The sequence below is a fragment of the Bos taurus genome, chromosome 19 (genome assembly GCF_002263795.3).
Source record: "Bos taurus isolate L1 Dominette 01449 registration number 42190680 breed Hereford chromosome 19, ARS-UCD2.0, whole genome shotgun sequence".
In the NCBI taxonomy this organism is placed as follows: domain Eukaryota; kingdom Metazoa; phylum Chordata; class Mammalia; order Artiodactyla; family Bovidae; genus Bos; species Bos taurus.
Genome location: NC_037346.1, coordinates 45,093,601 through 45,120,955, shown reverse-complemented (window position 1 = coordinate 45,120,955; position 27,355 = coordinate 45,093,601). Strand labels below are relative to the sequence as shown.

Genomic DNA, 27,355 nt, shown 5'->3' with positions numbered 1-27,355 from the left:
GCCTTCCCTTGGGGGAGAAATGATTCTGAGTATATGCAGCCCACCTCTGTGCTTTTATTAGTGGCTCTTGACTGCCAAATAGTACCGTGTATCACCACCACAGTTGGCATGTTCAAGAAAACCACAGGCTCAGAATTGCTTATCAGGGGTCCTTTATAAGGTGACCATTCAGATTCTTGAATCTTTTTTTCAGGCCATGCTTTTTATTTACTTTACACGTATAAGTGCTCATAAGACATATATTTTCCCACCAGATTGCTCTCTAAGTGAAAGCACAAAGTTAGAAACTTTTCAAATAGAAAGTTTTGGGTAAACAGGGCCTTGCACCAGACCCCAGTGGAAGGACTGTAGCATTTTCAGTTTCATTTCTTGGTTTTTCTTTTTTTCACTGTTTCATTTCTATGTTGTATTTTATAAATACAAATATAAAACTGTCAAAATGTTTGACAGTTTTCTTTCTTTGCCTTTGCTTCACGGTCTCCTCTCTATCCCTTTATCCCACTTGATGTACATGTCTCTTATTCTCACTGGGTCCTGAAGACTGGTACCAGTTCTGGTGAAGCTCTGTGAACTTCATTTCACCTTGCCTTTAGTTTTGATTTGACAGAACCTCTAATTGATCACACAGGCTTCTTGCCGTTTGGTGGCATTTCTCTAGGCATTAAATCACTAACTTATTCTAACACCCCATCCATTCTTGTCATTAAAATCTTTCTTCTAGATCAGGATTCATGTCTATTTGATAACCATTTTGGCAATGTTAGTGAGTGTTTCAGTAAATCTTCTCCTTTGCTTACATTTTTGCATTTGTGTACAGGGAGGCTAAGCAGCCTTATCAGTGATAATGAGGTTAGTGTTTATTGAGTACTTACTTTGTGCCAAACCCTGTACTAAGCACTTTACCTGTATTATCTCATTTAATCTTTGTCAGAGTCATAAAAGATGGATGCTGTTACCACATCTGTTTTTCAGATAAGGGAATTATGTCCATGAACTTCATGTTCATATTGTGGGGCCCACAGCCACATGCTGACCAAGGCCAGGTGAACTCAGGGGCCCTGCTCTTAATCACTCACCACACCACCTCCTGGGAGCCCACAAGGAGTCGAGACCTCACAGAGGACCTTGTCAAAAATCTGCCTCGCTAGTTCATTTCAGATGAGGTCCCATTCTGTCCCAGCGGTTTGGACACATACAATTGGTTAGCAAATGTTCCTTCTTCCTTTGCTGGTGGAAACTCCCCTCTTCTCTCCAGAACTCATCATTGCCTTCTCCCTACAAGCTGCACTCTTGGATTTCTCATGGGTCCGTTTTTAGAGTGCAGCTTTAGAGCAGGACTGAGCCCCCACCTGCCTCCCCCATAACTCTCCCACAAATACAGCTGTACCTTTCTCTGACAGGTCATCCATTTATTTGCTGTGCTGTGCTTAGTTGCTTAGTCATGTCCGACTCTTTGCGACCCCATGGATTTCTTTGTCCATCAGGATTCTCCTGGCACAAATACTGGAGTGGGTTGCCATGCCGTCCTCCAGAGGATCTTCCCAACCCAGGGATTGAATCCAGGTCTTCCACATTACTTATTGAGACAGAATTCACATAGCTTAAAATTCACCATTTTAAAGTGTAGTTTTCAGTGGTTTTCACTAGAGTCTCAAGGTTGTGAATTCAGCATCTATTCTATCTTTTTTAAAAAATATTTATTTGGCTGCATTAGGTATTAGTTGCGCCACACCGGATCTTGTATCTTTGTTGCAGCCTGCGTGATCTTTAGTTGCAGCATGTAGGATCTAGTTCCCTGACCAAGGACCGAACCCAATCTCCCTGCATTGAGAGCGCAGAGTCTTAGCCACTGGACCACCAGGAGAGTCCCCAGCATCTGCTGCCATCTAATTCAAGAATATTTTCATCCCTTACCCATTGGTTATAATTCCCCTATTCTGGACATTTAATATCAATCAAGTCATGCAATATGTGGCTTTTTGCAACTGTCTCCTTTCACCCAGTACCATGTTTTCAAGGTTCCTCCACGTTATAGCACCTGTCATGGCCAAATACTGTCCATTGTCCATTGTGTGGATACACTACAGTTTTTCTTTATCCATCAGTTAACGGGCATTTGTTTTCTTTCTTTTTAGCTATCATGTTGCTATGTGTGTTCATGTACAAGTGTTCTGTGTGGACATGGTTTTAATTCTCTTGAGTATGTACCTAAGCAGAGAACTGCTGAGTCCAGTAGTAACTCTATGTTTAATATCCTGAGGAACTATCAAATCATTTTCCACAGAAGCTAGACCATTTTACATTTCCACCAACAACGTGTAAGAGTTCCAATTTCTCTGCATCTTTGCTGATGCTTGTTATTCTCTACCTTTTTTATTATAGCCATCCTACTGGGCATAGAGTAGTATCTCATTGTGGTTTTGATTTGTATTTCACTATTATCTAATGATTTTGAACACTTTTTCTTGTCTTTGTTGGCCATCTGTATGCTTTCTTTGGAGTTATATCTATTCAAACCCTTTGCCTATTTTTTAAGTGGCTTTAAATTGGGTTATTTATTATTAAGTTGTAAGAGCTCCATATTCTGGGTACTAGACCCTTAGATACTCATTGGAAAAGACTCTGATGCTGGGAGGGATTGGGGGCAGGAGGAGAAGGGGACAACAGAGGATGAGATGGGTGGATGGCATCACTGACTCAATGGACGTGAGTCTGAATGAACTCCAGGAGTTGGTGATGGACAGGGAGGCCTGGTGTGCTGCGATTCATGGGGTCGCAAAGAGTCGGACATGACTGAGCGACTGAACTGAACTGAACTGAGACCCTTAGATATATGGTAATATTTGCACATTTTGTATGCAAATATTTCTATTAGATATATTTTTTATTAGTTGCTTATGCATTAGATGTCATATCTAAGAAACCATTGCCTGATCCAAAGATATGAAGCTTTATGCTTGTTTCCTTCTAAGAGTTTTATAGTTTTAGTTCTTACCTTTAGGTCTTTGATCCATTTGGGGTTAAGTTTTTCTTTTTTGGCTGTGCCACGCAGCTTGTGGGATCTTAGTTTCCAGACCAGGCATTGAACCCGGGCCAAGGCAACGAAAGGGCCAAATTCTAACCCCTGGATCACCAGGGAATTACCTGGGTTAATTTTTTTTTTTTTTACTATTCATTCATTTATTTAGCTTCCTCAGGTCTTAGTTGTGGCATGTGGGATCTTCATTGCAACACACAGATTCTCTAGTTGTGGCCCATGGGCTCAGTAGTTGCGGTACACGGACTCTCAAGTTATGGTTTGTGGGCTTAGTTGCTCTGTGACATATGGGATCTTAGTTCCCCAGCCAAGGGTTGAACCCATGTTCCCTGCATTGCAAGGCGGATTCTTTACCACTGGACCAACAGGGAAATCCCCTGGGGTTAATTTTTTTTTTTATGTGGTGTGAGATAGGGGTCCAACTTCATTCTTTTGCGTGGAACTATTCACTTATCCCAGCACCATTTGTTGAAAAGACTGTTCTTTCCCCTACTGAAATGTCTCAGCACCTATGCTGAAAATCAGTTGCCCAGAAATGCGTGGGTTGGTCACCTCTTCTTGACTAGAATGCTTTAAAATGTTGTTTGGGGTCATGATGGTATAAATAAGAGCAGAGCTCACCTAGAAGGCAGTCAGATGAAAACTTGAGATCTGAAATCCTTGTTTCCATGAGCCCACACACAGGGGAGCTTAATGTGTCTTCTGCACCCACTCTAAGCCTTTAAGGCAGATGTGTGCGATGTCTTGGGCTCCAGACAGCTCTTTTGACACGAGACCCTGCATTTGTCTATGGCATCCTCACTGGATTCATAAGCAGAGGTGGAGACAGCAAATAGGTTTACTTCAGAAATAGAACTCGAATTCTCTGAAGCCTCACGAGAGGGAGGGAGGGAGGAGCAGCCACTAGCCAGTGCACATTCCAGAAGGTATAGCAGTGTGTGTGTGTGTGTGTGTGTGTGTGTGTGTGTGTGTGTGTACACAAAGGCAGTGACATTGGCCCCCTTGGCCCCAGACGTTGCCACTGAGAGGCAGGAAGCGCCAGCCCCATCAGGCACACCCCCGTGGACGTGGGCACGCATACCACATCGCTTGTGTGCACTGTTCTCCAGCAGCAGCTTCTGAAACTGTGAGGCTTCTCTGGCTCCACGCCCAGCCCATCACCCCAACCCTGCTGCCCAGTTACTGTTCCAGGGACAAAAAAGATCCTCACTTCACCCCACCCCACATCCCAGGGAGTAGAGTGCTGGAGCCCAGCCCGGAGACACCATTCACCAGGGCTCTGCCAAGGTCGGCGAGGGGCGGGACAGGCCACACGGCCATTTGGCTGAGCAGACTCGCCAGACCCACAGTTAGCCTGCTCAGAGGGTAAAAGACAGGCAGTTCCCATTCGCCTCGAGTCCTTTTCTCTGCTTTATGAGCTTTGTCACCTGACACCCTGGGCTGCACAACTCACCTGGCCAGCGAACCTGCCCAAGTCCCAGCTGGAGAAAAACTTTGGTGGGAGGGTCTGTGTGTGGGAGCTGGGAGCAGCGCCATGACTAAGGGGGTTATTTTGTTCAATCACAAAACGGCAGTTTTCCACTTAGCCTTGGGCATTCCAGCTGACAGCCCCATCACACGGGTTTCTTTGTTTAAAAACTTCTAGGGTGTTGTCGGAATTCAGCAAAGCCCAGGTAAACTCTGTGCCAGCCAATGGACCGATCCGAGAAACGGAGGTTCCCACGCTGCAGGCCCCGCTCCCCTTCCCTGGCCTCAACACCAGCACGTCCCTGCACTCAGAGGAAACAGCAGAGCCCCGCCATGCCCAGGCCTCCCCTGGAACTGGAGATGGGGACCACAAGCGGGAGCCGCTTGCCCAGGCGCCCAGCCCCCTGGGCTGGCCGCAGCCGGGCCCTGCCCAAGCTGTCCTTTCGGGGAGTGCTTCAGGCCAGCAGCCTCCTTGTCCCGTGAGAGACGCCACCAGAGCAGCCAGCCAGGAAAGCGGCCAGCAGAAGCCCCCGGAGGATAGCGGACCTCGGCTCAGTCTTGCGGTTCCCTCCCCCACCAGTCCGGTGAGTGGTATAAGCTGAGTCTGGGGGGAAGGGACGGGAGGAGAGTGGGTGTTGGTGCATGTCTCAGAGCCAGTGTAGGGTTCCCCCAGCTAGTGACCCAAGTGGCCTCTGCCTTCTCCGAGCCCCCCTCGCCTTGCATGGTTCGGTATTAACACAACATCGTGGTGATGGAGCTAATGTTCTGTGGGGTTGAGTAGTGGATGGGAGCTGGGCTCTCGGCCCATCACCTCCCACGGGTGTCTCCTATCACCAGCACACCCACGCCATGGAGAAAGTAGTTCTCTCCCGACCACAGGCTCTGCTCTTCACCACGGACACTCACCAGCTTATGCCTCACTGAGCTTTGGTTTCCTCCTTGGTGCGTGTTATTATTTATTTACTTAGCTGCGTCAGGGCTCAGTTGCGGCACACAGGATCTTTTGTTGTGGTGCAGGGATTCTCTAGTTTTGGCTCATGGGCTTACTTGCTCCACAGCATGTGGGATCTTAGTTCCCCAACCAGGGATCAAACCCGAGTTCCCTACATTGCAAGGCAGATTTTTTTTTTTTTTTGCTACCGTGTGTCTTTTTTTTTTTTTTGAACTTTTTATTTGGTATTGGGGTATAGCTGATTAACAATGTTGTGATAGTTTCAGGTGAACAGCAGAGGGGTTCAACCATACATATACATGTATTTATTCTCCCCCTAACTCCCCTCCCATACAGGCTGCCACATAACATTGAGTAGAGTTCCATGTGCTATATGTAGGTCTTTGTTGGTTATCCATTTTAAATATAGCATCCCAAACTCCCTATCTCTTCCTTTCCTCTTGGCAACCATAAGTGTGCTTATTGATCACATTAAAATGAAAGCATTTTAAATACGTATTTTAAATAAAATATAAAGTTCTAATTAACTTTAAAATTAAAGTTATTAAAATTAACTTCACCTTTTTTTTTTAACTTTCTTTAATGTGGGTCCTAGAGCATCTAAGATGACCTCTGTGACTTGCATTGTGTTTCTGTGGGACAACACTGTTCTAGAATAAGCTATTCCAGTGTGTTGATGACCCGAAGAAGCCAGCCCTGGGACTGTCCTGGAAACAGCCCTGAGAGTAGAGGCTGGAACTGGGGGGCCCAGCGAAGCAGTAGTCAAACTGTGAACTCGAGTTCTGGTGCCATTTCACATTTGTTCTTGGGTCATGAAAAGCAGAAGTAGGAACTGGAGTGCACAAAACCCAGAGCTCATCCCAGCTGTGTCTGGGGCTCATGTTGGGCATACAGTCTTACTCTTTCAGCTCCATCCACAAATGTCCCTTCTTTGGCCTGTAGCTTCCAGATTCTATAACTCAGGATGGGCCAGGGCCATGAAATAGACTACAGGAGGCACCCCCACCCCCTCTTTTAACAGCTTTATTGTGATATAATTCACATACCATACTATTCACCTAATTAAGTGTATAATTCAAGTTTTTTTTATTCACAGTTGTACATCCATCACCACAGTCTAAGTTTAAATATTTCCATCTTCCATAAAAGAATCCCCCTACCATTAGCAATGACTCCTGTCCTTTCCTCCCACTCTCCTGCCTCTCCTCACCTTGCTCAACCCCAAGCAACCACTAATCTACTCTGTCTATGGATTTGCCTGTTCTGGACATGTTACATATATAGAACCATATAATCACATTTGTGATTGGCTTAGTTTCAATTAGCAAAATGTTTTTAAAGTTCATCCATGTTGTGGCATGTATTAGCACTTTGTCTTTTTTTTTTAATATCCCATTGTAAATTCCGTCATATGGATGTATCACATTTTATTTATCCATTCATGAGTTAATAAACATTGGCATTTTTCCTACTTTTTGACTGTTGTGAATAATGCTACTATGAACATTCATGTATAATTTTTTGCTCGGACATATGTTTTTAACTTTTTTGGGTGCATAGCTTAAAGTACAATTTTGGGATCATATTGCATCTCTATATTTAATCTTTTGAGAAACTGCCAAACTATTTTCCAAAAGCAGTTGTCTTGTTTTATATTTCAACCAGCAGTATATTTCTCTACATCATCACCAACAGTTCTTACTGTTTTATTTTTTTTATTATACAAGTGGTATCTCATTATGGTTTTGATTTACATTTGCCTGATGACTAATGATGTTGAGCATCTTTTCATGTGCTCATTATCATTTGTGTTTTTCTTTGAAGAAATGCCTATTCAAAACATTTGCTCATTCTTGGGAATTCCCTGGTGGTCCAGTGGTTAAGACTCTGTGCTTCTAATGCTGGGGGCACAGGTTCAGCCCCTGGTCAGGGAACTAAGATTTCCATATGCCACATGCCATGGCCAAAAAAGATTGCCTAGACTTAAATAGGGCTATGTAATAAATTACAGTTTTTTTCTGTATTCTAGATGCTAGACCTTTCCTAGATAAATGATTTGCAGATTTTTCTCCCATTCTGTGCATTATCTTTTCACTTTCTTGATGGTATCATTTAAAGCATAAACGTTTTGAATTTTGATATAGTCTCTTTTTTGTTGCTTGTACTTTCGGTTTCATCTCTTAAGTACTCCTTTTCTAATCCAAGGTCATGGAAAGTTACTCCCATGTGTTCTAAATGTTATGGTTTCATCTTTTACTTTTAAATCTATGATCCACTTAAGAGTTAATTTTTGTATTTGGTAAAAGAATGGTGCCTGACTTCATTTTTTTATGTGTGCTTATACAGTTATACGAGCACCATTTGTTGGAAAGACTTTTCCCACATTTTTATTTATTTATTGGCTGTGCTGCGTCTTCACTGTGGCTCAAGAGCTTCTCTGGTTGTAGCACATGAGCATGGTTGCCCAGCGGCATGTGGGATCTTGGTGCCCCAACCAGGGCTCAAACGCACATCCCTTGCATTAGGAGGCAGATTCTTTACCACTGGGCCACCAGGGAGGTCCCTGGTGAGATGACTATTTGCCCGTTGAATTGTCCCACTTTCCCCTTTAAACATTTTTTTGAGGAATGATGTATTTAAAGCACCCAGATCCTCAATGTACACCTCAGTGGATACTTGCATATCACATACACTCTGTAACCACCATCCAGATTGAGATATAGAACATTTCCAGCCACCAGAAGTTTCGCTTCTGCCCTCTTCCACTCACTGCCACCCCCACTCCAAAGGAAACCACAGTTCTGACTTGTATCCCATAAAGTCTTTCCTGTTGTTGAACTTTAGAATCATATAGTATATGCTCTTTTAGTTCTTTCACTGAACGTTATATATGTGAGCCTCATCTACAGCCTGAGATTCTTTTCCATTGTTCTGTAGTACGCCACCATAAGAATACAGATTCTTTACCACTGGTGCCACCTGGGAAGCCCATAGAATATATCACAATGTCCCGTAGAGTCAATTCCTGTAATGTATTCACTGTCCCGTAATAGACGTTTGAGTTATTTTCAGGTTTGGGCTATTTTGAAGAAAGGAGATATGAGCATTCCTATACTTGCCTTTCAGTGAACCCATGTATTCGTTTCTGCTGCTGCTGCTGCTGCTAAGTAGCTTCAGTCGTGTCCGACTCTGTGCGACCCCATAGACAGCAGCCCACCAGGCTCCCCCCGTCCCTGGGATTCTCCAGGCAAGAATACTGGAGTGGGTTGCCATTTCCTTCTCCAGTGCATGAAAGTGAAAAGTGAAAGTGAAGTCGCTCAGTCATGCCTGACTCTTAGCGACCCCATGGACTGCAGCCTACCAGGCTCCTTCGTCCATGGGATTTTCCAGGCAAGAGTACTGGAGTGGGGTGCCATTGCCTTCTCCATTTGTTTCTGGGTGTGCATCTAAGAATGGAATTGCTAGGTCACTGGGTAGCCATGTGGTGAGCTCTAGACAGGGAAGCCTGGCGTGCTGCAGTCCATGGGGTCGCAAAGAGTCGGACGTGACTGAGAGACTGAACTGAACTGGACTGAACTGAGATACTGCCAAACAGTTTTCAAAGGGCTTGTACTAACTTATACTCACATTAGCAATGTGAGCATTTTCATTGTCCTTCGTCATAGTCAGTGGTATTGGCAATCTTTTACATTCTGGCTACTCTGGTAGGTGTATAGTGGGGTCTCGTGTGGTTTTAATTTGCATTTCCCTGATGACTAATGATACTGATGCCTTTTCATCTGCTTTTTGGAAGCATTCTTTAAAGTCATTGTCCCATTCTTGAATTGAGTTGTGTTTTCCTTATTGATTTGTAGCAGCTCTTTATATACTATGGATGTGTCTTTTATTGGAGAAAAAAATACATATATATATAATAGCAAATATGTTCATATAATCTATGGCTGGCCTTTCAGTTCAGTTCAGTTCAGTTGCTCAGTCGTATCCGACTCTTTGCAACCTCTCAATGGTATTATCTTTTTAGTATTAATTATTTAGCTATGCTGGGCTTTGACTGTGGCATGTGGAGTCTTTTTTTTTTTTTTTTTTTTTTATAGTTTCAGCATGTGGGGTCTGGTTCCCTGGCCAGGATCAGACCTGGGACCCCCTGCATTGGGAGTGCAGAGTCTCAGCCACTGGGCCACCAGGGAAGTCCTATCAGTCTTTCTGTTTTTCAACCAATGTGTTTTGTGTCTATTTTTAAAATCTCTTTCTACCCCAAGGCTATGAAGGCTGTGGAAATCCCTGTATTTTCTTCTAGAAGCTTTCTTATTTTACCTTTTACAATTAGGTATATGATCCACCTGAGCTTATTTAGATCTGGTATGAGGTCGGTGTTTTCCACATGGATGTCAGATTGACCTCGTGCCGTTTATTGAATACGACTATAAATCATGGAGCCGTGTATGTGTGGATCAGACTGTCCTTTTTTGCTATCCCAAAGGTGACTTCAAGCCCAGAATGTCACAAGGCCCTGAAGGCTGTGACTATGAAAACAGCAGCACGCGCTGAGGTTGAAGAGAAAGGCTCTGTGGCCCCCACTAAAGGAGAGGGATGTCCCCTGGGGTCGGCGGCTGTGGGCCCCAAACAGGGTTCCCCAGAGTGGCCTTGACTGGGGTGCCTTCACTCCTGTCCAGGGCCAGCTTCTGCTTTGCAGGCTCAGACATCCTATCTTGCCAGGGTCCCAAAGCTGGTGGACGGGACAGCTTGTTTTGTCAACAAAAATCTTCCTCTGCTAACCAAGTTTTGACACCTCTCCCGACCCCACCCCAGCCTTCATGCAGCTGCTCACAAACCCAGCACCTTCCAGCCCTGGCTTTTACATTTTTAAAAATAAGGTTACTTATTTATTTTTGACTGTACTAGGTCTTCGTTGCTGTACACAGACTTTCTCTAGTTGCGGTGAGCGGGGGCTACTCTGTTGCGGTGCACGGGCCGCTCGTTGCGGTGGCTTCTCGTCGAACACGGGCCCTAGGCTGTCAGCCTTCAGTAGTTGTGGTTTGCAGGCTTAGTTGCCCTGTGGCATGTGGGATCTTACTTCCTGGACCAGAGATCGAACCTGTGTCCCATGCATTGGCAGGTGGATTCTTAACCAGTGGCCCACCAGGGAAGTCCCTGAAGCTTTTACACTTGCTGTTGCCTCTGCTTGAACTGTTTCCCATCTCGCTGCTTTTCCTCAGTGTCCGTTCAGCCTTCCCTGACCACCCTGTTTCAAAAACACCCTCCCCAGTGACTCTCTTTCCTTCTCACCTGCTTCACTGTATGATACTCCTCACTTGGTTAGATTCTGTTATATCTTTGTCTACTTGTTTATTGCCTTGTTTCTGTCTAGAATATTATCTGCGTGATACAAAAGACCATGCCTGCTCCCTTAGCTCTGAGCACTGTACCTGAGAGAGAGTAGGTATCAGTGAAGTTCTTCAGTTCTCCAAAGACTCTCAAGATGCCAGCCTGTAAGTTTACATGGAGGAATACTCCACTGGGTGCGTGGGGCAGGCAGGCCAGTCCAGCCAGCTCACCCGCTGCCTCCTGGCCAGCCTCAGGGGAGTCTGGTTGCTGGAGGGTTGCTTGGGGAACATGGCATCAGGGCACCAGATGCCGAGCCCAGTGTAAGATGCTGGTCCCTCCTGGGGCCTGTCCCCAGGGGGCAGCTGTGTGCCCATCCATCCCCCTTGCCCAGGAGACAGTCCCTGTGCTGCCCCTGGGATTCGACTCTTGCTATGCTGCTGTCACTGAGTCATTGCTGTTTATCCGAGAGCCATTCAGCCTTGCTTTAAAACTTTGTTTTTAATTAATTTTATTCAGAACCCCAGCTATGGGCCCAGCACTACGCTTGGTAGAGTGATGGAGCAGAACAGAGGCCCTGCTCTCTGGAGACAGACACTGGGTTAGACAAAGGCCATCTGCATCACAGTTACACTTGTGTTAAGTGCTGGGAAGGACTGGAGTGACTCTGCGTATGTGGCATCTGGAAAGTCGTGAGTTGGTTTCTCAGTTTGAATCCCAGAGGACAGTCTGACTTCTGAGACTTGGCTCTAATCACTCCCTTCAGGGACCACTGACCTCTGGAATGTGGTCGCTCTGCCAAGTCAGGCCACAGGCAGTCCTTTCACCTGACGTGATGAGGACAGACTGAACAAAAGGGATGTTTTGAAAGTGGTCTAGAGACCTGACATCTCACCCCTCTGCCAGACGCCTCTCAGGGATTCAGCTGTTGTGCGTAGCATCCCGGTACCTGTAGTAACTCCACGTGGCATTCTTCCATCTTGGGTGCTGGTGGCAGGTGCTGCTCTGGCTTAGATCCTGGGTCAATGGTGATCTCCCCCCACAGGAACAGGCCAGACGGGGGCCCCTGAGTGAGCAGGAGGCAGGAAGGTGGGGAGGGGGCACAGTGGTGTGCTTCCCCCTCCCTGTAATAACTCGGGATCCTGGAGTGGGGCACAGCTATAGAGCTCAGTCCAGGCTCATGTGCAGAAGCTCCAAGGACCCAGCGTTCCCACTGTTTTTCTCTATTGCTTAAGAGAACAAAAGGTTTTCCCCAGAGTCTTATTTCCTGGTGGGAGGCCTGTGGTCACTGGGCCATGTGTGGATACTTCCCAGCAGTCTCCCTCTCCTCCTTGGAGAGAGAAGCCCTCACCAGTGAGCATGTTGTTGTTCAGTCGCTAAGTCATGGACTGCAGCATGCCAGGCTCCTCTGTCCTCCACCGTCTCCGGGCATTTGCTCAGATTCAAGTCCATTGTGTCGTGATGCTCTCCAGCCACCTCATCCTCTGCTGCCCCCTTCTCCTTTTGCCTTTATTCTTGCCCAGCATCAGGATCTTTTCCAATGAGTTGGCTTTTCACATCAGGTGGTCAAAGTACTGAAGCTTCAGGTTCAGCAGCAGTCCTTCCAATGAATGTTCAGGGCTGAATTCCTTTAGGATTGACTGGTTTGATTTCCATGCAGTCCAAGGAAGTCTCAAGAATCTTCTCCAGCACCACTATTTGAAAGCATCAGTTCTTTGGCAGTCAGCCTTCTTTATGGTCCAGCTCTCACATCCATACATGACTACTGGAAAAACAGTAGCTTTGACTATACAGACCTTTGTCGGCAAAGTGATGTCTGTGTTTTTTAATATGCTGTCTAGGTTTGTCATAGCTTTCCTGCCAAGGAGCAAACGTCTTTTAATTTCATGGCTGCAGTCGCTGTCCAAAGTGATTTTGGAGCCCAAGAAAATAAAATCTGTCACTGCTTCCACTTTTTCCCCTTCTATTTGCCATGAAGTGATGGGACTCGGTGCCACGATCTTAGTTTTTTGAATGCTGAATTTCAAGCCAGCTCTTTTACTCTCCTCTTTCACCCTCTTCAAGAGGCTCTTTAGTTCCTCTTCACTTTCTTCAACTAGAGTGGTATTGTCTGCATATCTAAGGTTGTTGATATTTTCTCCTAGCAGTCTTGATTCCAATTTGTGATTCATCCAGTCCAGCATTTCACATGATGTACTCTAAGTTAAATAAGCAGGGTGACAATATACAGCCTTGACTTACTCCTTTCCCAATTTTGAACCAGTCAGTTGTATATCCTGTTCTAACTGTTGCTTCCTGACCTGCATACAAGTTTCTTGGGAGGCAGGTAAGGTGGTCTCATACTCCAGTCTCTTTAAGAATTTTCCACAGTGTGCTGTGATCCACACATTCAAAAGCTTTAGCATAGTCGGTAAAGCAGAAGTAGATGTTTTTCGATCCAATAAGTGTTGGCAATTTGCTCTCTGGTTCCTCTGCCTCTTTGAAACCCAGCTTGTACATCTGGAAGTTCTCGGTTCATGTAGCTACGTTGAAAGATTTTGAACATAACCTTGCTAGCATGTGAAATAAGCACAGTTATATGGTACGGCAGCGTACAGCATCACAAAATCCACATGTGTCTCCTTCCTTGTTTCCTCACCCCACCTTTGTTATTTTACATTGAAAACATTTGGATAGTCAAGATTTATTCCCTCATCTTTTTGGGTTTTTGGGGGAACCATGCTATGCCTGTGACTTGTGGGATCTTAATTCCTCAACTAGGGACTAAACCCTGGGCCCTCAGCAGTGAAAAGCACCAAATCCCAACCACTGGACCACCAGGGAATTCCCACCGTATCTTTTTAAAAAATATATGTTTATTTATTTTTGTACTGTGTTGGGTCTTAGTTACTGCATCAGGTCTTAGTTTCAGCATGTGGGATCTTTCATTGTGGCATGTGGAATCTAGTTCCCTGACCGAGGATCAAACCCAGGTCCCCTGCTTAGCGGGTGCAGAGGCTTAGCCACTGGACCACTAGGGAAGTACCCCCCTCATCTTTTATAACTCTGTGCCAGGCACAAAGAATGACCATTCCAAACAGCTTTGTAGGTGCTAGGATGGAGGTAAGCGTAAAATGCCATAGGAGCGCAGAAGGGATCTCAAACCTACCTGGGGGTGGGTTGGAGGGGGTGTAGGCTGAGGATGAGTAAGGACAGCTTCCAGGAGGAGGTGATGAATGACCTCTGAGCTGAGTCTTAAGGAAAAGTGGTCTCTCCCATAAGGGTTTCCCAGGTTGTGTGCGCCAAGCTCCAGGAATTTCCCTGGATGGCCACAGGATTGCTCCTGCAGCCCAATTTCCTTAGGGAGTTCCCCTGGGTGTTGATGACTTAGACAGGCTTTGTTCAGGGATCCTGAGTTGTGAGTGGTCCCTGGCAGTCACCCTGATTGACACATTGTCCTGTCACTGGCAGAAGGAAGCACCTGCTGGTTCTGAGGGTTTTGGAAGAAGCTTTGGAAGCCAAGTTCTGTGAGCCTCCCTGCCACCAAGCTCCTGACTCAGAACTCACCACTCTTGGCTTAAGGAACTTGACAGCATCTGAATGGACGAAGCTGTTCAAACCAATCCTTCTGACGTTCTGGGCAGCTCCAGCCCTGCTCCCCTTCCCTGTCTGTGGGAGTGGGGAGGGCAGCCTTAATTTAGGGGTTGGAAATAGCAACATCAGAGTGAGGTTTTTGGCACTTAACACAACAGCTGGGCTGGTTGCAGCCCTTGGGTGACTCACTTCCTCTGTGTAGACAGCCACTGAGGGCATCCAGCCAGCTTCCCTGCCTCTGCTCTCCCATGACGCTTAGGCACAAAAAGACAGGGAGCACTTGAAATAGTGAAGAAAAAGAGCCAGAATTCATTCCCACGAGCCTCCTGACCCCTACCGCACTTCCGTCAGCCCAGTGAGCAACATCAGATTCAGGGAGATAGCAGAGAAGGAAGGGGCATGGCCTGGCTGCCTGGAGCCTTGGGGACCTGCTCAGAAATGGGAAGTAAATGCAGAGGAGCTAGTGATATCTCTGGGTCTTGTCTGCCCATGCCTCCTCCATCTCAAACCCTACAAGCAGCGCTGAAAAATTCAACATCCCTTTAACAAATGGTGCTGGGACAACTGGTTATCCACGTGCATAAAGGTGGATCCTTTCCTCACACCATATACAAAAATTAACTCAAAACTGATCACAGATCTAGGCATAAAAGCTAAAACTGTAAACCTCTTTGCAGAAAACATAGGAGTAAATCTTTGTAACCTTGGCTTAGGCAATCATTTTTTTTTAATGTTTATGTATTTATGTATTTGGCTGCATCAAGTCCTAGCCACAGCACGGGGAACCCTTTCATTGCCACGTGCAGGCTGTTCACTGTGGCATGGGGGCTCTCTAGTTGTGGCATGTTGCCTTAGTTGCCCCGTGGCACATGAGATCTTAGTTCCCTGACCAAGGGTTGAACCCGCGTCACCTGCATTGGAAGGTGGATTCTTAACCACTGGTCCACCAGGGAAGGCCCCGGCAGTGGGTTCTTAAGTGTGATACCAAAAGCATAGAGACAAAAGAAAAAACAGATAAATTGGACTTCATCAAAATTTAAAAATTTTCTGCCTTAAAGAAAGTGAAAAGTGAAAGTGAAGTCGCTCAGTCATGTCTCTTTTCGACCCCAGGGACTGTAGCCTACCAGGCTCCTCTGTCCATGGGATTCTCCAGGGAAGAATACTGGAGTGGGTTGCCTTTCTCTTCTCCAGGGGATCTTCCTGACCCAGGGATTGAAACCGGGTCTCCCACATTGCAGGCAGATGCTTTAACCTCTGAGTTGCCAGGGAAGCCTTAAAGGGCACTATCAAAAAAGTTAAAAGGTAACTCACAGAACTGGAGAAATTATTTGCAGATCATGTATCTGATATGGGCCTAGTACCCCGAACTTAGAAAGAAACCTTGCAACTTGTATTTACTTCCTAGGGCTTCTTGTGAGAATTAAATGAATTAATATATATCAAGCTTTTAGTCCAGTTCCTGGCTCCAAGCGTTAGCTTTCATCATCCTCCTCATCATTATTTTTTAAATAGACTTTTTAAAATATCTTAAAAATTTTTTTTCAACTTTATTGAGTATAATTTACAAAGTTGTAAGATATTTATAGTATTTTTGTGATGATTTGATATATGATTGATTATTCTGTGAACGGAGAAGGCAATGGCACCCCACTCCAGTACTCTTGCCTGGAAAATCCATGGACAGAGGAGCCTGGTAGGCTGCAGTCCATGGGGTCGCTAAGAGTCAGGCACGACTGAGCCACTTCACTTTCACTTTCATGCATTGGAGAAGGAAATGGCAACCCACTCCAGTGTTCTTGCCTGGAGAATCCCAGGGACGGGGGAGCCTGGTGGGCTGCCTGTCTATGGGGTCGCACAGAGTCGGACACGACTGAATTGACTTAGCAGCAGCAGCAGCTTCTGTAACAAAGAGTAGACTATACACTGGATGGCCTGCAAACACAGAAATGTATTATAGTGGTCACCCCTGATCCACAGGGATATGTGCTAAGATCCCCAGTGGATGCCTGAAACTGGATAGTACCAAACCCTACATATACTATATTTTTTCCCATACACACATACCAATGATAAAGTTTCATTTATAAATTCGGCACAGTAAGGGCCATCCCTAGTGGTCCAGTGCTTAGGATTTCACCTTCCAACACAGCGGGTGCAGGTTCAATCCCTGGTTGGGAGGCTAAGGTCCCACATGCCTGGTGACCAAAAAATCAAAACAGAAAACAGAAGCAATATTGTAACAAACTCAATAAAAACTCTGAAAACGGTCCACATCAAAAAATCTATTAAAAAAATTAGGCACAGTAAAAGATTAACAATAATAAAATAGAGCAGGTATAACAGTGTTCTGTAACAAAAGTTATGTGAATGTGACCTCTCAGCCCCCCGAATATCTTACTGTACCAATGTAATGCCTTTTCCATCTTAACTTTAAGCACTTATTCACGTGCTGTGGGTATAGCTTCTGTAGTTTGAGGTGCAGCAACAAAGCTGGCACAAATTTATTTTTCCTTCTTCATAATCTCACAGATAGAAGACCCTTTCTTACCGTACATCTTAACAACTTTTGAATATCCTTTATTTCTTTCCTTATTTAGTCGAGAACTTTTACTGTGTTACTTAAAGAAAGCACTTTACGGCTTCTCTGGCAGATCCGAATTGCCAGCATCACTCATCTTGTGCTTTGGGGCCCTTATTAAGTAAATCAGGGTTCCATGAACACAAGCAGTGTGATACCACGGTGGACGATCTGATAACCAAGAGGGCTACTAATGAAGTGACTGATAGTGGGATAAAGGGGTGATTCACGTCCCAGGCAGGGTGGAGAAGGACGATGAGAGGTTTCATCACACTACTCAGAAGGGTCACAGTGCAAAACTTGTGAATGGTTTATTTCTGGAATTTGCCACTTAATGGCAAATTAAGTTGGCTGTGGGTAACTGAAACCATAGATAAGGGGCAACTGGTATATCTGATGGGTCTGGAGGCCAGAAGTGCACGGTCCAGATGCTGGCAGGGTTGGTTCCTTCAGGAGATTCTGAGGAAGAATCTGTTCCACGCCTTTCTCTCAGCCTGTAGTGTCGCCAGCAGCCCTGGGCACTCCCCGGCTTGTAGACACATCACTGCAGGCCCTGCCCCTGTCACCACATGGGGCTCTCCCTCTGGATCTCTGGCTTGGCTCGGTGTTCTCTGCGTGTTCTCTTTTCTCCTCTTATAAGTAGATCGGTCACATTGGGTGAAGGGCCCACTGTACCCCAGTATGACCTCATCTTAACACATTTGCAACAACTCTACTTTCCAGATAAGGTCACATTCTAAGGTACTGGGGGGTAGGATTCCAGCATATCTTTTGCAGGGTTGTCGGGGGGACACACACAGTTCAACCCATAACACGACAAAAGAACAAATAAACCAATTTGAAAATCGGCAAAGGATTTGAATAGACCTTTCTCCAGAGAAAATATACAAATGACCAATAAGCATATGAAAACATGCCCAGTGTTTTTAGACATCAGAGAAATGCAAATAAAAAGCATAAGTGTGCACTGCATATTATAGCCATACACTCATCTGACTATAATCAAAAATACAGATAATAATGATGGAGAGGATGTGGAAAAATCGGAACCCTCATACATTGCTGGTGGGAAGGTCAAATAGTACAGCCACTTAGGAAAACAGCTTGGAAATTCCTCAAATGTTAGACGTAGTTATCATCAGTTGAGTTCAGTTGCTTAGTTGTGTCCAGCTGTTTGTGACCCCATGGACTGCAGCATGCCAGGCTTCCCTGTCCATCACCAACTTCCAGAGTGTGCTCAAACTCATGTCCATTGAGTCTGTGATGCCATCCAACCATCCCATCCTCTGTCATCCCCTTCTCCTCCCGCCTTCAATCTCTCCTAGCATCAGGGTCTTTTCTAATGAGTCAGTTCTTCACATCAGATGGCCAAAGTATTGGAGCTTCAGCATCAATCCTTCCAATGAATATTCAGGATTGATTTCCTTCAGGGTTGACTGGTTGGATCTCCTTGCAGTCCAAGGGACTCTCAAGAGTCTCCTCCAACACCACAGTTCAAAAGCATTAATTCTTCGGCACTCAGCTTTCTTGCTTTCTTTATGGTCCAACTCTCACATCCATACACGGCTACTGGAAAAACCATAGCTTTGACTAGACGGACCTTTGTTGGCAAAGTAATGTCTCTGCTTTTTAATATGCTGTCTAGGTTGGTCATAGCTTTTCTTTCAAGGAGCAAGCGTCTTTTTTATTTCATGGCTGCAGTCATCATCTGCAATGATTTTGCAGCCCAAGAAAATAAAATCTCTCACTGTTTCCACTGTTTCCCCATCTATTTGCTAGAAAGTGATGGGACCAGGTGCCATGATCTTCATTTTTTGAATGCTGAGTTTTAAGTCAGCATTTTCACTGTCTTTCACTTTCAAAAAGAGGCTCTTTTAGTTCCTCTTAGCTTTCTGCCATAAGGGTGGTGTCATCTGCATATCTGAGGTTATTGATATTTCTCCCAGCAATCCTGATTCCAGTTTGTGCTTCATCCAGCCCAGCGTTTCTCATGATGTACTCTGCATATAAGTTAAATAAGCAGGGTGACAATATACAGCCTTGACGTACTCCTTTCCCGATTTGAAACCAGTCTGTTGTTCCATGTCCGGTTCTAAGTGTTGCTTCTTGACCTGTATACAGGTTTCTCAGGAGGCAGGTAAGATGGTCTGGTATTCCCGTGTCTTGAAGAATTTTTCACAGTTTGTTGTGATGCACACAGTCAAAGGCTTAGCATAATCAATGAAGCAGATGTTTTTCTGGAATTCTTTTGCTTTTTCTATGATCCAACAGATGTTGGCAATTTGATCTCTGGTTCCTCTGCCTTTTCTAAATCCAGCTTGAACACCTGGAAGTTCTCAGTTCATGTACTGTTGGAGCCTGGCTTGGAGAATTCTGAGCATTACTTTACTAGTGTGTGAGATGAGTGCAGTTGTGCAGTACTTTGAGCATTCTTTGGCATTGCCTTTCTTTGGGGTTGGAATGAAAACTGACCTTTTCCAGTCCTGTGGCCACTGCTGAGTTTTCCAAATTTGCCGGCATATTGAGTGCAGCACTTTCACACATCATCTTTTAGGATTTGAACTAACTCAGCTGGAATTCCATCACCTCCACTAGCTTTGTTTGTAGTGATGCTTCCTAAGGCCCAGTTGACTTCGTATTCCAGGATGTCTGGCTGTAGGTGAGTGATCACACCATCGTGGTCATCTGGGTCATTGAGATCTTTTTTGTTATTATATTATCCATCAATTCCACTCCTAGGTGTGTACCAAGAGAATAGAAAACATGCATCCACAGAAAAACTTATACATCAAGGTTCTCTGCAGCATTATTCATAATTGCCAAAAAGCAGAAAACTACTCATATGTCCATCCTCTGAGGAGTGGATATATAAAACATGATAAATCCATAATTGGAATATTAATTGGTAATAAAAAGGAATGAAGTAATGATACATGCCAGGACATGGATAAACCTTGAAAACATCATGCTAAGGGAAAGAAACCAGTTTCAAAAGACCACATGTTGTTAAATTTCGTTTATACATATTCAAAATGGGCAAACCCAAGGAAACAGAGGGGGTTTCCCAGGTGGTGCAGGGGTAAAGAATCTGTCTGCGATGCAGAGACACAAGAAAGGTGAGTTTGATCCCTGGGTTACGAAGATTCCCTGGAGGAGGAAATGGCAAGCCACTGCAGTATTCTTGCCTGGAGAATCCCATGGACAGAGGAGCCTGGCAGGCTACAGTCCATGGGGTCACAAAGAGTTGGACACAACCGAGTCCTCACACATGGAAACAGAAAGTAGATTACTGACTGCCTAGAACTGGAGTGGTTGAGGGTAAACAGGGAGTGGCTGCTGATGGGGCTTCCTTATGGAACAATGAAAATGTTCTAAACATAGATTGTGCTGATGGTTGCACAACTCCATGAATATGCTGCTGCTGCTGCTGCTGCTAAGTCGCTTCAATCGTGTCCGACTCTGTGCGACCCCATAGATGGCAGCCCACCAGGCTCCCCTGTCCCTGGGATTCTCCAGGCAAGAACACTGGAGTGGGTTGCCATTTCCTTCTCCAATGCATGAAAGTGAAAAGTGAAAGTGAAGTCGCTCAGTTGTGTCCAACTCCTAGCGACCTCATGGACTGCAGCCCACCAGGGCCCTCCGTCCATGGGATTTTCCAGGCAAGAGAACTGGAGTGGGGTGCCATTGCCTTCTCCGATGAATATGCTAAAACTACCGAATTACACACTTTTTTTTTTTTTTTGTCACATCATGCTAGATCTTAGTTCCCCAATCAGGGATGGAACCCACTCCCCCTGCAGTGGAAGGGCAGGGTCGTAACCACTGGACTTCCAGGGAAGTCCCTGAATTATACACTTTAAATGGTTTAATCTTATGGTGTGAATCGTGTCTCAATAAAGGTGTTTTTAAAAACAAACGAACCTGCCTTTCCTTCTTTCCCAATAGAAAAGCAAGAGCTGGATCTCAGAAGATGACTTCTACCGGCCTCCCCGGGAACAGCCCAGACAGAGTCCTTCTGATGCCGCCACAGCTTCTCCCAGAGAGATTCCTGAGTCAAGGCCTGGCCTCCTCGTGCAAGAACCAAGACGAAGCTGCTCCATGGAGGCCTTAGACAAAGCTTGCGCACCTTCCCCAGGAAGCGGGAGAAGCAGGGCCGCCCTGCCGCCGCCGGAACACAGGAACTTCAGGGTGGTGCATCGACGGCAGATGGGTAGGCAGCTCTGCGGGCTTCCGGTGCTGCACTGCGCATGAGCAGTGCCTTTCGGAGAGCAGTTCTTTTGCGTTACTGATTGGGTGGTATCTTCTCCCAAGAAAAACCTCATCCCAAAATGTAATAAGGAGCACCCTTGCAGAGTAATTCAGGAAGGCATTTCGGGAAGAGTACTGTATTTTCTCATAAAATCTTTTTTTTAATTTTTATTGGAATATAGTTGATTTACTATGCCGTGTTAGTTTCAGGTGTACCGCAAAGTGAATCAGCCACACAGATACATCCACTCTCAAACTCTTAAGACAGTAATGCTCAAAACTGCCTGCAGAGTACACGAGTACTGTTTCCCACACGAGAATGGAAAATAACTTCCCTGAAACTCTCCTGTAAATCTTAATGATTATCCATAGATTATATGTAAGATACATAAAATAATCTTAGGAGTATGACCCCAGAAGGAAAGCCCCGCCCGCCTCTTGAAGGCTCAGATGTTCCAGCTGCTCCTCCCTAAGGCCCTTCTCGCAGATGGTTTATTTAGCAGCTCTGGTGGGGTTTTCAGATCTGCCGTTTGTTCAGTGTCCTCTGTGTGCAGTTCACAAGGAGGCCAGCTCGACCTCCACATCCTATGAAATTCCGTAAAGCATTGAACAACCATAACCTAATTTTTCTGTAACCCTCAGAAACAAACAAATGTGCAAGTGTGTGCTAGGGTCAGTCTGTTTGTCGCCTCATTCTCTGTTTGCAGTGACCCAGCAGCAATGGCACCCCACTCCAGTGCTCTTGCCTGGAAAATTCCACGGACGGAGGAGCCTGGTGGTCTGCCGTCTTTGGGGTCGCACAGAGTCGGACATGACTGAAGCGACTTAGCAGCAGCAGCAGCAGCAGCAGAGGATGCTGGCTGGGTTTCTGGGGCCCTGGTTCAGGGAGTCTGGGCACAGCCCTGGTTTCCATGCCACCTCCTCTTAGGTTTTTCTTTCAGCGCATGTGATGGTTACAACCATACCAGAGAAGGTGTGCTTTATACCTGTATCATCAGGTACCTGGAAGGATAGGAAGACCCTACACAATGATTTGAAATCTCTAAGGCTAGTCCAAGCTGGGAGAGAGAATTGTGTGTCCTTTGGACCCCCTTGTTCAGGAAGATGGCTAGCCCCCAGGGATCAGGGAGCCTTGGGCTGTGTGTGGTACACACACTCCCTACTCAACAGATACTTATTGGGCACCTGCGATGTGCCAGGTGCTACTCTAGGTGCTGGGGACACAACAGGAAACCAGGCCAGGTCCTTATCTTCATGGGAGTTGTATTCTAGTGTGAGAGACAGGAAATAAGCAGATGAACAAGTAAACATATAGTGGGGCGGGTGATCATTCCTGTGGGGAATAGTAAACTGGGAGGTGGGCAGGGTACTGTTTCATAAAGGATGGCCAGGGACTTCCCTCATGGTCCAATGGTTAAGACTCCACACTTTGACTGCTGGGGCCCACGTTCAATCCCTGTTCAGGGAATGAAGATCCTGCAAGCTGCACAGCACGGCCAGAAAGTGAATAAATAAATAAAGGCTGGCCAAGGGAGGCCTCACAAATTAGGTGACATTTGAGGAGACTGGAAAGGTGGGGAGAGAGGCACGAGGCGATCGTTGTATTTCAAGCAGGGAGAACGTGTGCAAAGGCCCTGCGACAGGAACATGCTTGATGTGTCCAGTAAGCAGCAGAGACCAGAGTAGCTGGAACAGAGGAGATGGGAAGGGGGTGGCTAGAGATGAGGTCAGAGTGATGGGGGGCCTCGTGGGCCACAGTAAGGACGTTGGCTTTTGCTCTGAGAGAGACGTGATCTGACTCTGGGGACTCTCCAGGGGAGTCATCCTGGCTTATTTCTTTTTTTTTTTTTTTTTGTGTAATAAAGTTTTATTAAAGTATAAAGGAGATAGAGAAAGCTTCTGACATAGGCCTCAGCAGGGGGCAGAAAGAGTACCCCCTGGCTTATTTCTTGAGGGGCTTCAGGGGGACATAGACCAGTCAGGAGGCCACAGCCATAAGCCCAGCCAGAAATGATGGTGGACCAAGCCCCTGTGAGAGTGGTGGAGGCCGTGAGAAGTGGAGAAAGGCTCTGGGTATACCAAGAGGATTTGCTGATAGATTAGATATGGGGTGTGAAAGGAAAAAAAAAAATCAAGGATAGCTCCCAAGTTTTTGGCCCAAGCATCTGGGAGGATGAAGTTTGCCATTTTACTAGACGAAGAACATCAGGAGAGAAGCGGGTTTGGAGTGGGAGAATCAGGAACACGTTTTTGGACGTGTCAACTTTGAGAAGCCTATTAGACATACACGGAGCAGATGGAGATTGGAATCTAAAGCTCAAGGGCGAGGTCCAGGCTGGAGATGAAAACTGAGGAGTTGTTGGCATAAAGCCCCAAGACCAGGGAAGACCAGCTTGGAAAAGTGGGTATTAGTAGAGAAGAGAACCAGGGCCAAGCCCAGGGCCTCCATGAAGAGGCCAGTGAGAGGAGGGAGCATCCGGGAGACAGGAGAGGGGGACCAGTGTTGGCAGAGAAGACCCCAGGAAAGGGGGCTCTGCCGTGTGCCACGATGCTGATGGGCCAGGCCAGATGGGGACCAACGACTAGCCTTAGGACGTGGCAACAAGGAGGGCCTGGTAGCCTTGCCAAGGGCAGATTCTGTGGACTCGGGACAGAAGGCTGCTCGGAGGACGTTCAAGAAAGAATAGAAGGAGGGAGTCCCAGAGACATTCCCATGCCTCCTCAGGGGGGTTTCTGTAAAGGGGACAGAGACCCAGGGTGGTAATTAGAGATGTGAGTAGAGTCGAGAGATATTTTTAATGCTGGGAGAAATAACAGCGAGTTTGTGGGCTGATGGGAATGATCCAGGAGAGAGGGAGAAGACAGTGACGCAGGAGGGGCAGAAAAGATTGCTGGAGAGACGTCCTTGTCCTTGAGTAGGCGGGGTGGTGGTGGGGGGACCCCCTGCACAATTGCACAGATGGGAGGGTGGCCTCAGACAGAAGCACAGTCAGTTCATCCCCAGCGACGGGACTCAGAGTGTGGGTGCAGATGCTGGAAGGGGTGTAGTGAAGCACACATGGAGGTGATTGTTGAAGTGCTTTTCTTTTCTCAGTGAAATTCAAGAATGCAGTCATCAGCTGGGGTGAGGGTAGGAGGGAGGCTCTCAAAATACGTTCCCATCCAGCCGGCGGTGGCCTATGTTCTCTGGGTGGTCACAGAGTCCACACCCACGACAGGACTCGGGCCCCGGATATTATCCAGGGTGGCGAAGGGGCAGACCTATCATCTAAAGCGCCTCTTTCTGCCTGCAGGGCTGTCCAACCCATTCCGGGGGCTCCTGAAGCTGGGCACGGTGGAGCGGCGGGGGGCCATGGGAATCTGGAAGGAATTCTTCTGCGAGCTCTCCCCACTGGAGTTGCGCCTCTTCCTGAGCGGCAAGGAGCGCACCTGCGTGGAGACCTGCTCACTGCTGCGCTGCGAGTCCGTGGGGCCGGCCCACAGCGACGGCCGCTTCGAGCTGCTCTTCTCTGGCAAGAAGCTGACCCTGCGCACCTCGTCCCGGGATGAAGCCGAGGACTGGCTGGACCGGGTGCGCGAGGTGCTGCAGAAGTGCCGGCCCCTACAGGAGGACGACTGGGTGACCATCCAGTACCCAGAGGAGCCCGAGGACCCCCCAGAGGTCCCCCAGGGTGGCCACCCCGCCCCCTCAGACCTGCACATAGAGGCTGAAACCCCCCAGGGCCCGCAGTTCAACTGGTCCTTCTCCCAGGTGCCTGAGCCCGACGCTATCAAAGAGTCCCTTCTCTACCTGTACACGGACCGCACGTGGACGCCCTACATCTTCTCCCTGTCCTTGGAGTCCCTCAAGTGCTTCCGCGTGAGAAACAACGAGAAGATGTTAAGTGACAGCCACGGAGTCGAGACCATCCGCGATATCCTGCCGGACACGAGCCTCGGGGGCCCAGCCTTCTTCAAAATCATTACGGCCAAGGCCATCCTGAAGCTGCAGGCCGGGAATGCCGAGGAGGCTGCCCTGTGGAGGGACATGCTACGCAAGGTCCTGGCGTCCTACCTGGAGACGGCCGAGGAGGCGGTGACCCTCGGTGGCAGTCTGGATGAAAGCTGTCAGGAGGTGCTGAAGTTTGCCACGCGGGAGAACGGCTTCCTGTTGCAGTACCTGGTGGCCATCCCCACAGAGAAAGGCCTCGACTCCCAGGGCTGCTTCTGTGCAGGTGCTGACTCCCTGTCCCCCACCTCCAGCCTGCCCGCACTGGGGTTCCTGCTCTAGGCTCTGCACTCCTTCCTGCTCCCCACAGGCGCCCCCATACTGCCTCGGGGATGTTGCAGCAAATTAGGCTGTTCCATGATCATATTATATTCTTCTGGAGCCAGGGCTTCAAATATTTTTGCAAGCTTTTACAAGTGTGCACAGGTATTTAATTACAAAAATAGGCTCCTACTACTTACTGGCCAACAGAACTTTCTGTGACGATGACAATGTTCTGGAATCTGTGCCATCCAGTAGCGTAGCTACAAGCCACGTGCGGCTACTGCATATTTCGTGTGGCTTCCTGGTGTGGAAGGAAGTGAATTTTCATTTGGCTTTAATAATGTGTGTGTGTGCATGCTCAGTCGTGTCTGACTCTTTGCAGTCCCGTGGACTGCAACCCGCCAGGGTCCTCTGTCCATGGAATTTTCCAGGCAAGAATACTGGAGTAGGGTGCCATTTCCTCCTCCAGGGGATCTTCTCAACCCAGGGGCTTCTTCGACCCCATGGCTCCTGGGTCTCCCGCACTGGCAGGCGGATTTTTTTACCACTGAGCCACCTGGGAAATCCTTTTTAATAATATATTTAAATGGGCACCTGTGGCTGGTGGCCACGATTTTAGACAGCTCAGCTATATCTATTGTTCTGCAGCTTGGCTTTAATCCAGTTAGGAATATGTTAGCACATTCTTCTGCGTCAGTACATCTGCTGTGTCATTAGCATCATCAGATCCAGTCCTCCCATGCCAGGCACTGGGCCAGATGCTTTCTTTGGATTGTCTCATTTAATCCTGACAACAACCCCGTTGGGATTTGTCTCTATTTATAGCTGAGGAAACTGAGTCACAGGACTGGTGAGTCCTGTCCCAGGTTCACACAGCGAGCAATGGTGGAGCCGGAAGAGGACTTAGTGGCCCCAGAACCTGTGCTGTTAGCCAGGCACCCACAGGGCCTCTCCACTCCCGTGCTTTCAAGGCTGCATGATACTCCCTTGCTCACATCCCATTTCTAGGTCTTCTCCTCAGTGCAGACACCCATTTCCTTCAGCCTGGGCCTTTCAGCTGAACTGTGAGGAGGTGGCCCTGCTGCACGGGGAGACGCAGCTGTGCGCCGTCTAGGAGCCGTCCCGTCAGGGTGGAGCATGTGGGACTGGAGGGGAAAGCCTGCTTCAAGCATCTGAAGGAAGTGGTCTGTGGTTGGTCCCCCTCCTCCTTCCACCCCCGGAGGATGGAGAAGCTATGCAGAGCAGAGCTTCTTGCAGAAAAAAGCCTTCAAGCCCCTGTTCACCCCTTGCCCTCCTCCCCCACCTGCCAGCCCTAACACTCACACTTTGCCCTTTAACCCACGGGCTCCAGGTTCAGAGAGGAGGCCAGGCCCCCAGGGCTAGGAGGAGGGCTTCCCCACTGGGGATGTGGATGCTAGCAGGCAGCTTTCCCCACACCTGCCACCATTATCCCTCCCACCCCCACCAGCCCCAAGCCAGCCAGACTGAAACTGGGGAGCTTGGGCCTTCTTTCTGCCCACAGAGCTCTGTGGCCAGGCCACCAGCCTCTGACATCTGGCTTATATCTCATAGTTTACTTTCAAAACCTCATTTAAACTTTGTAATAACCCCACAAAGTAGCAAATAGTAGCTGAATTGGAACCTTGCAAAAATTCAGTGAGGGTCAGAATGAGACAGCGCATACACCAAAGAACCAGCCCTTCTAGTCTCCAGGAGGCTGAAGGGACACCCCCTGGCCCTGTAGGAGGCAGGGCCTGTGCTCAGGATTTGAGCCCTGCCTCTGGTGCCGTGGGCACACCCTACTTTGATCCCTTCTGTCCCCTGCTTTGGGGGACTCCAGCAGAGGGACTGAAGCTGGGCCCTGTGCCCCATCCCGAGGTAACAGGCCTGGCTTCGGGCCATGTCCACCACCTCTATGTCCAGCCC

General features: G+C 47.3%; 1 protein-coding gene across 5 annotated transcripts in view; it reads left to right on the top strand.

The window, feature by feature from the left end:
• The window catches only part of PLEKHM1 (pleckstrin homology and RUN domain containing M1), a 57,196-nt gene that overhangs the window by 16,190 nt on the left and 13,651 nt on the right, over positions 1-27,355 (top strand). For all 5 annotated transcript variants that reach the window (XM_024980937.2, XM_024980934.2, XM_024980936.2 and 2 more), the window contains 3 exons: positions 4,683-5,088; positions 20,875-21,139; positions 24,471-25,391. In XM_024980937.2, coding sequence (XP_024836705.1) covers positions 4,683-5,088; positions 20,875-21,139; positions 24,471-25,391 — 1,592 coding nt within the window. The remainder of the gene's footprint in view (positions 1-4,682; positions 5,089-20,874; positions 21,140-24,470; positions 25,392-27,355) is intronic.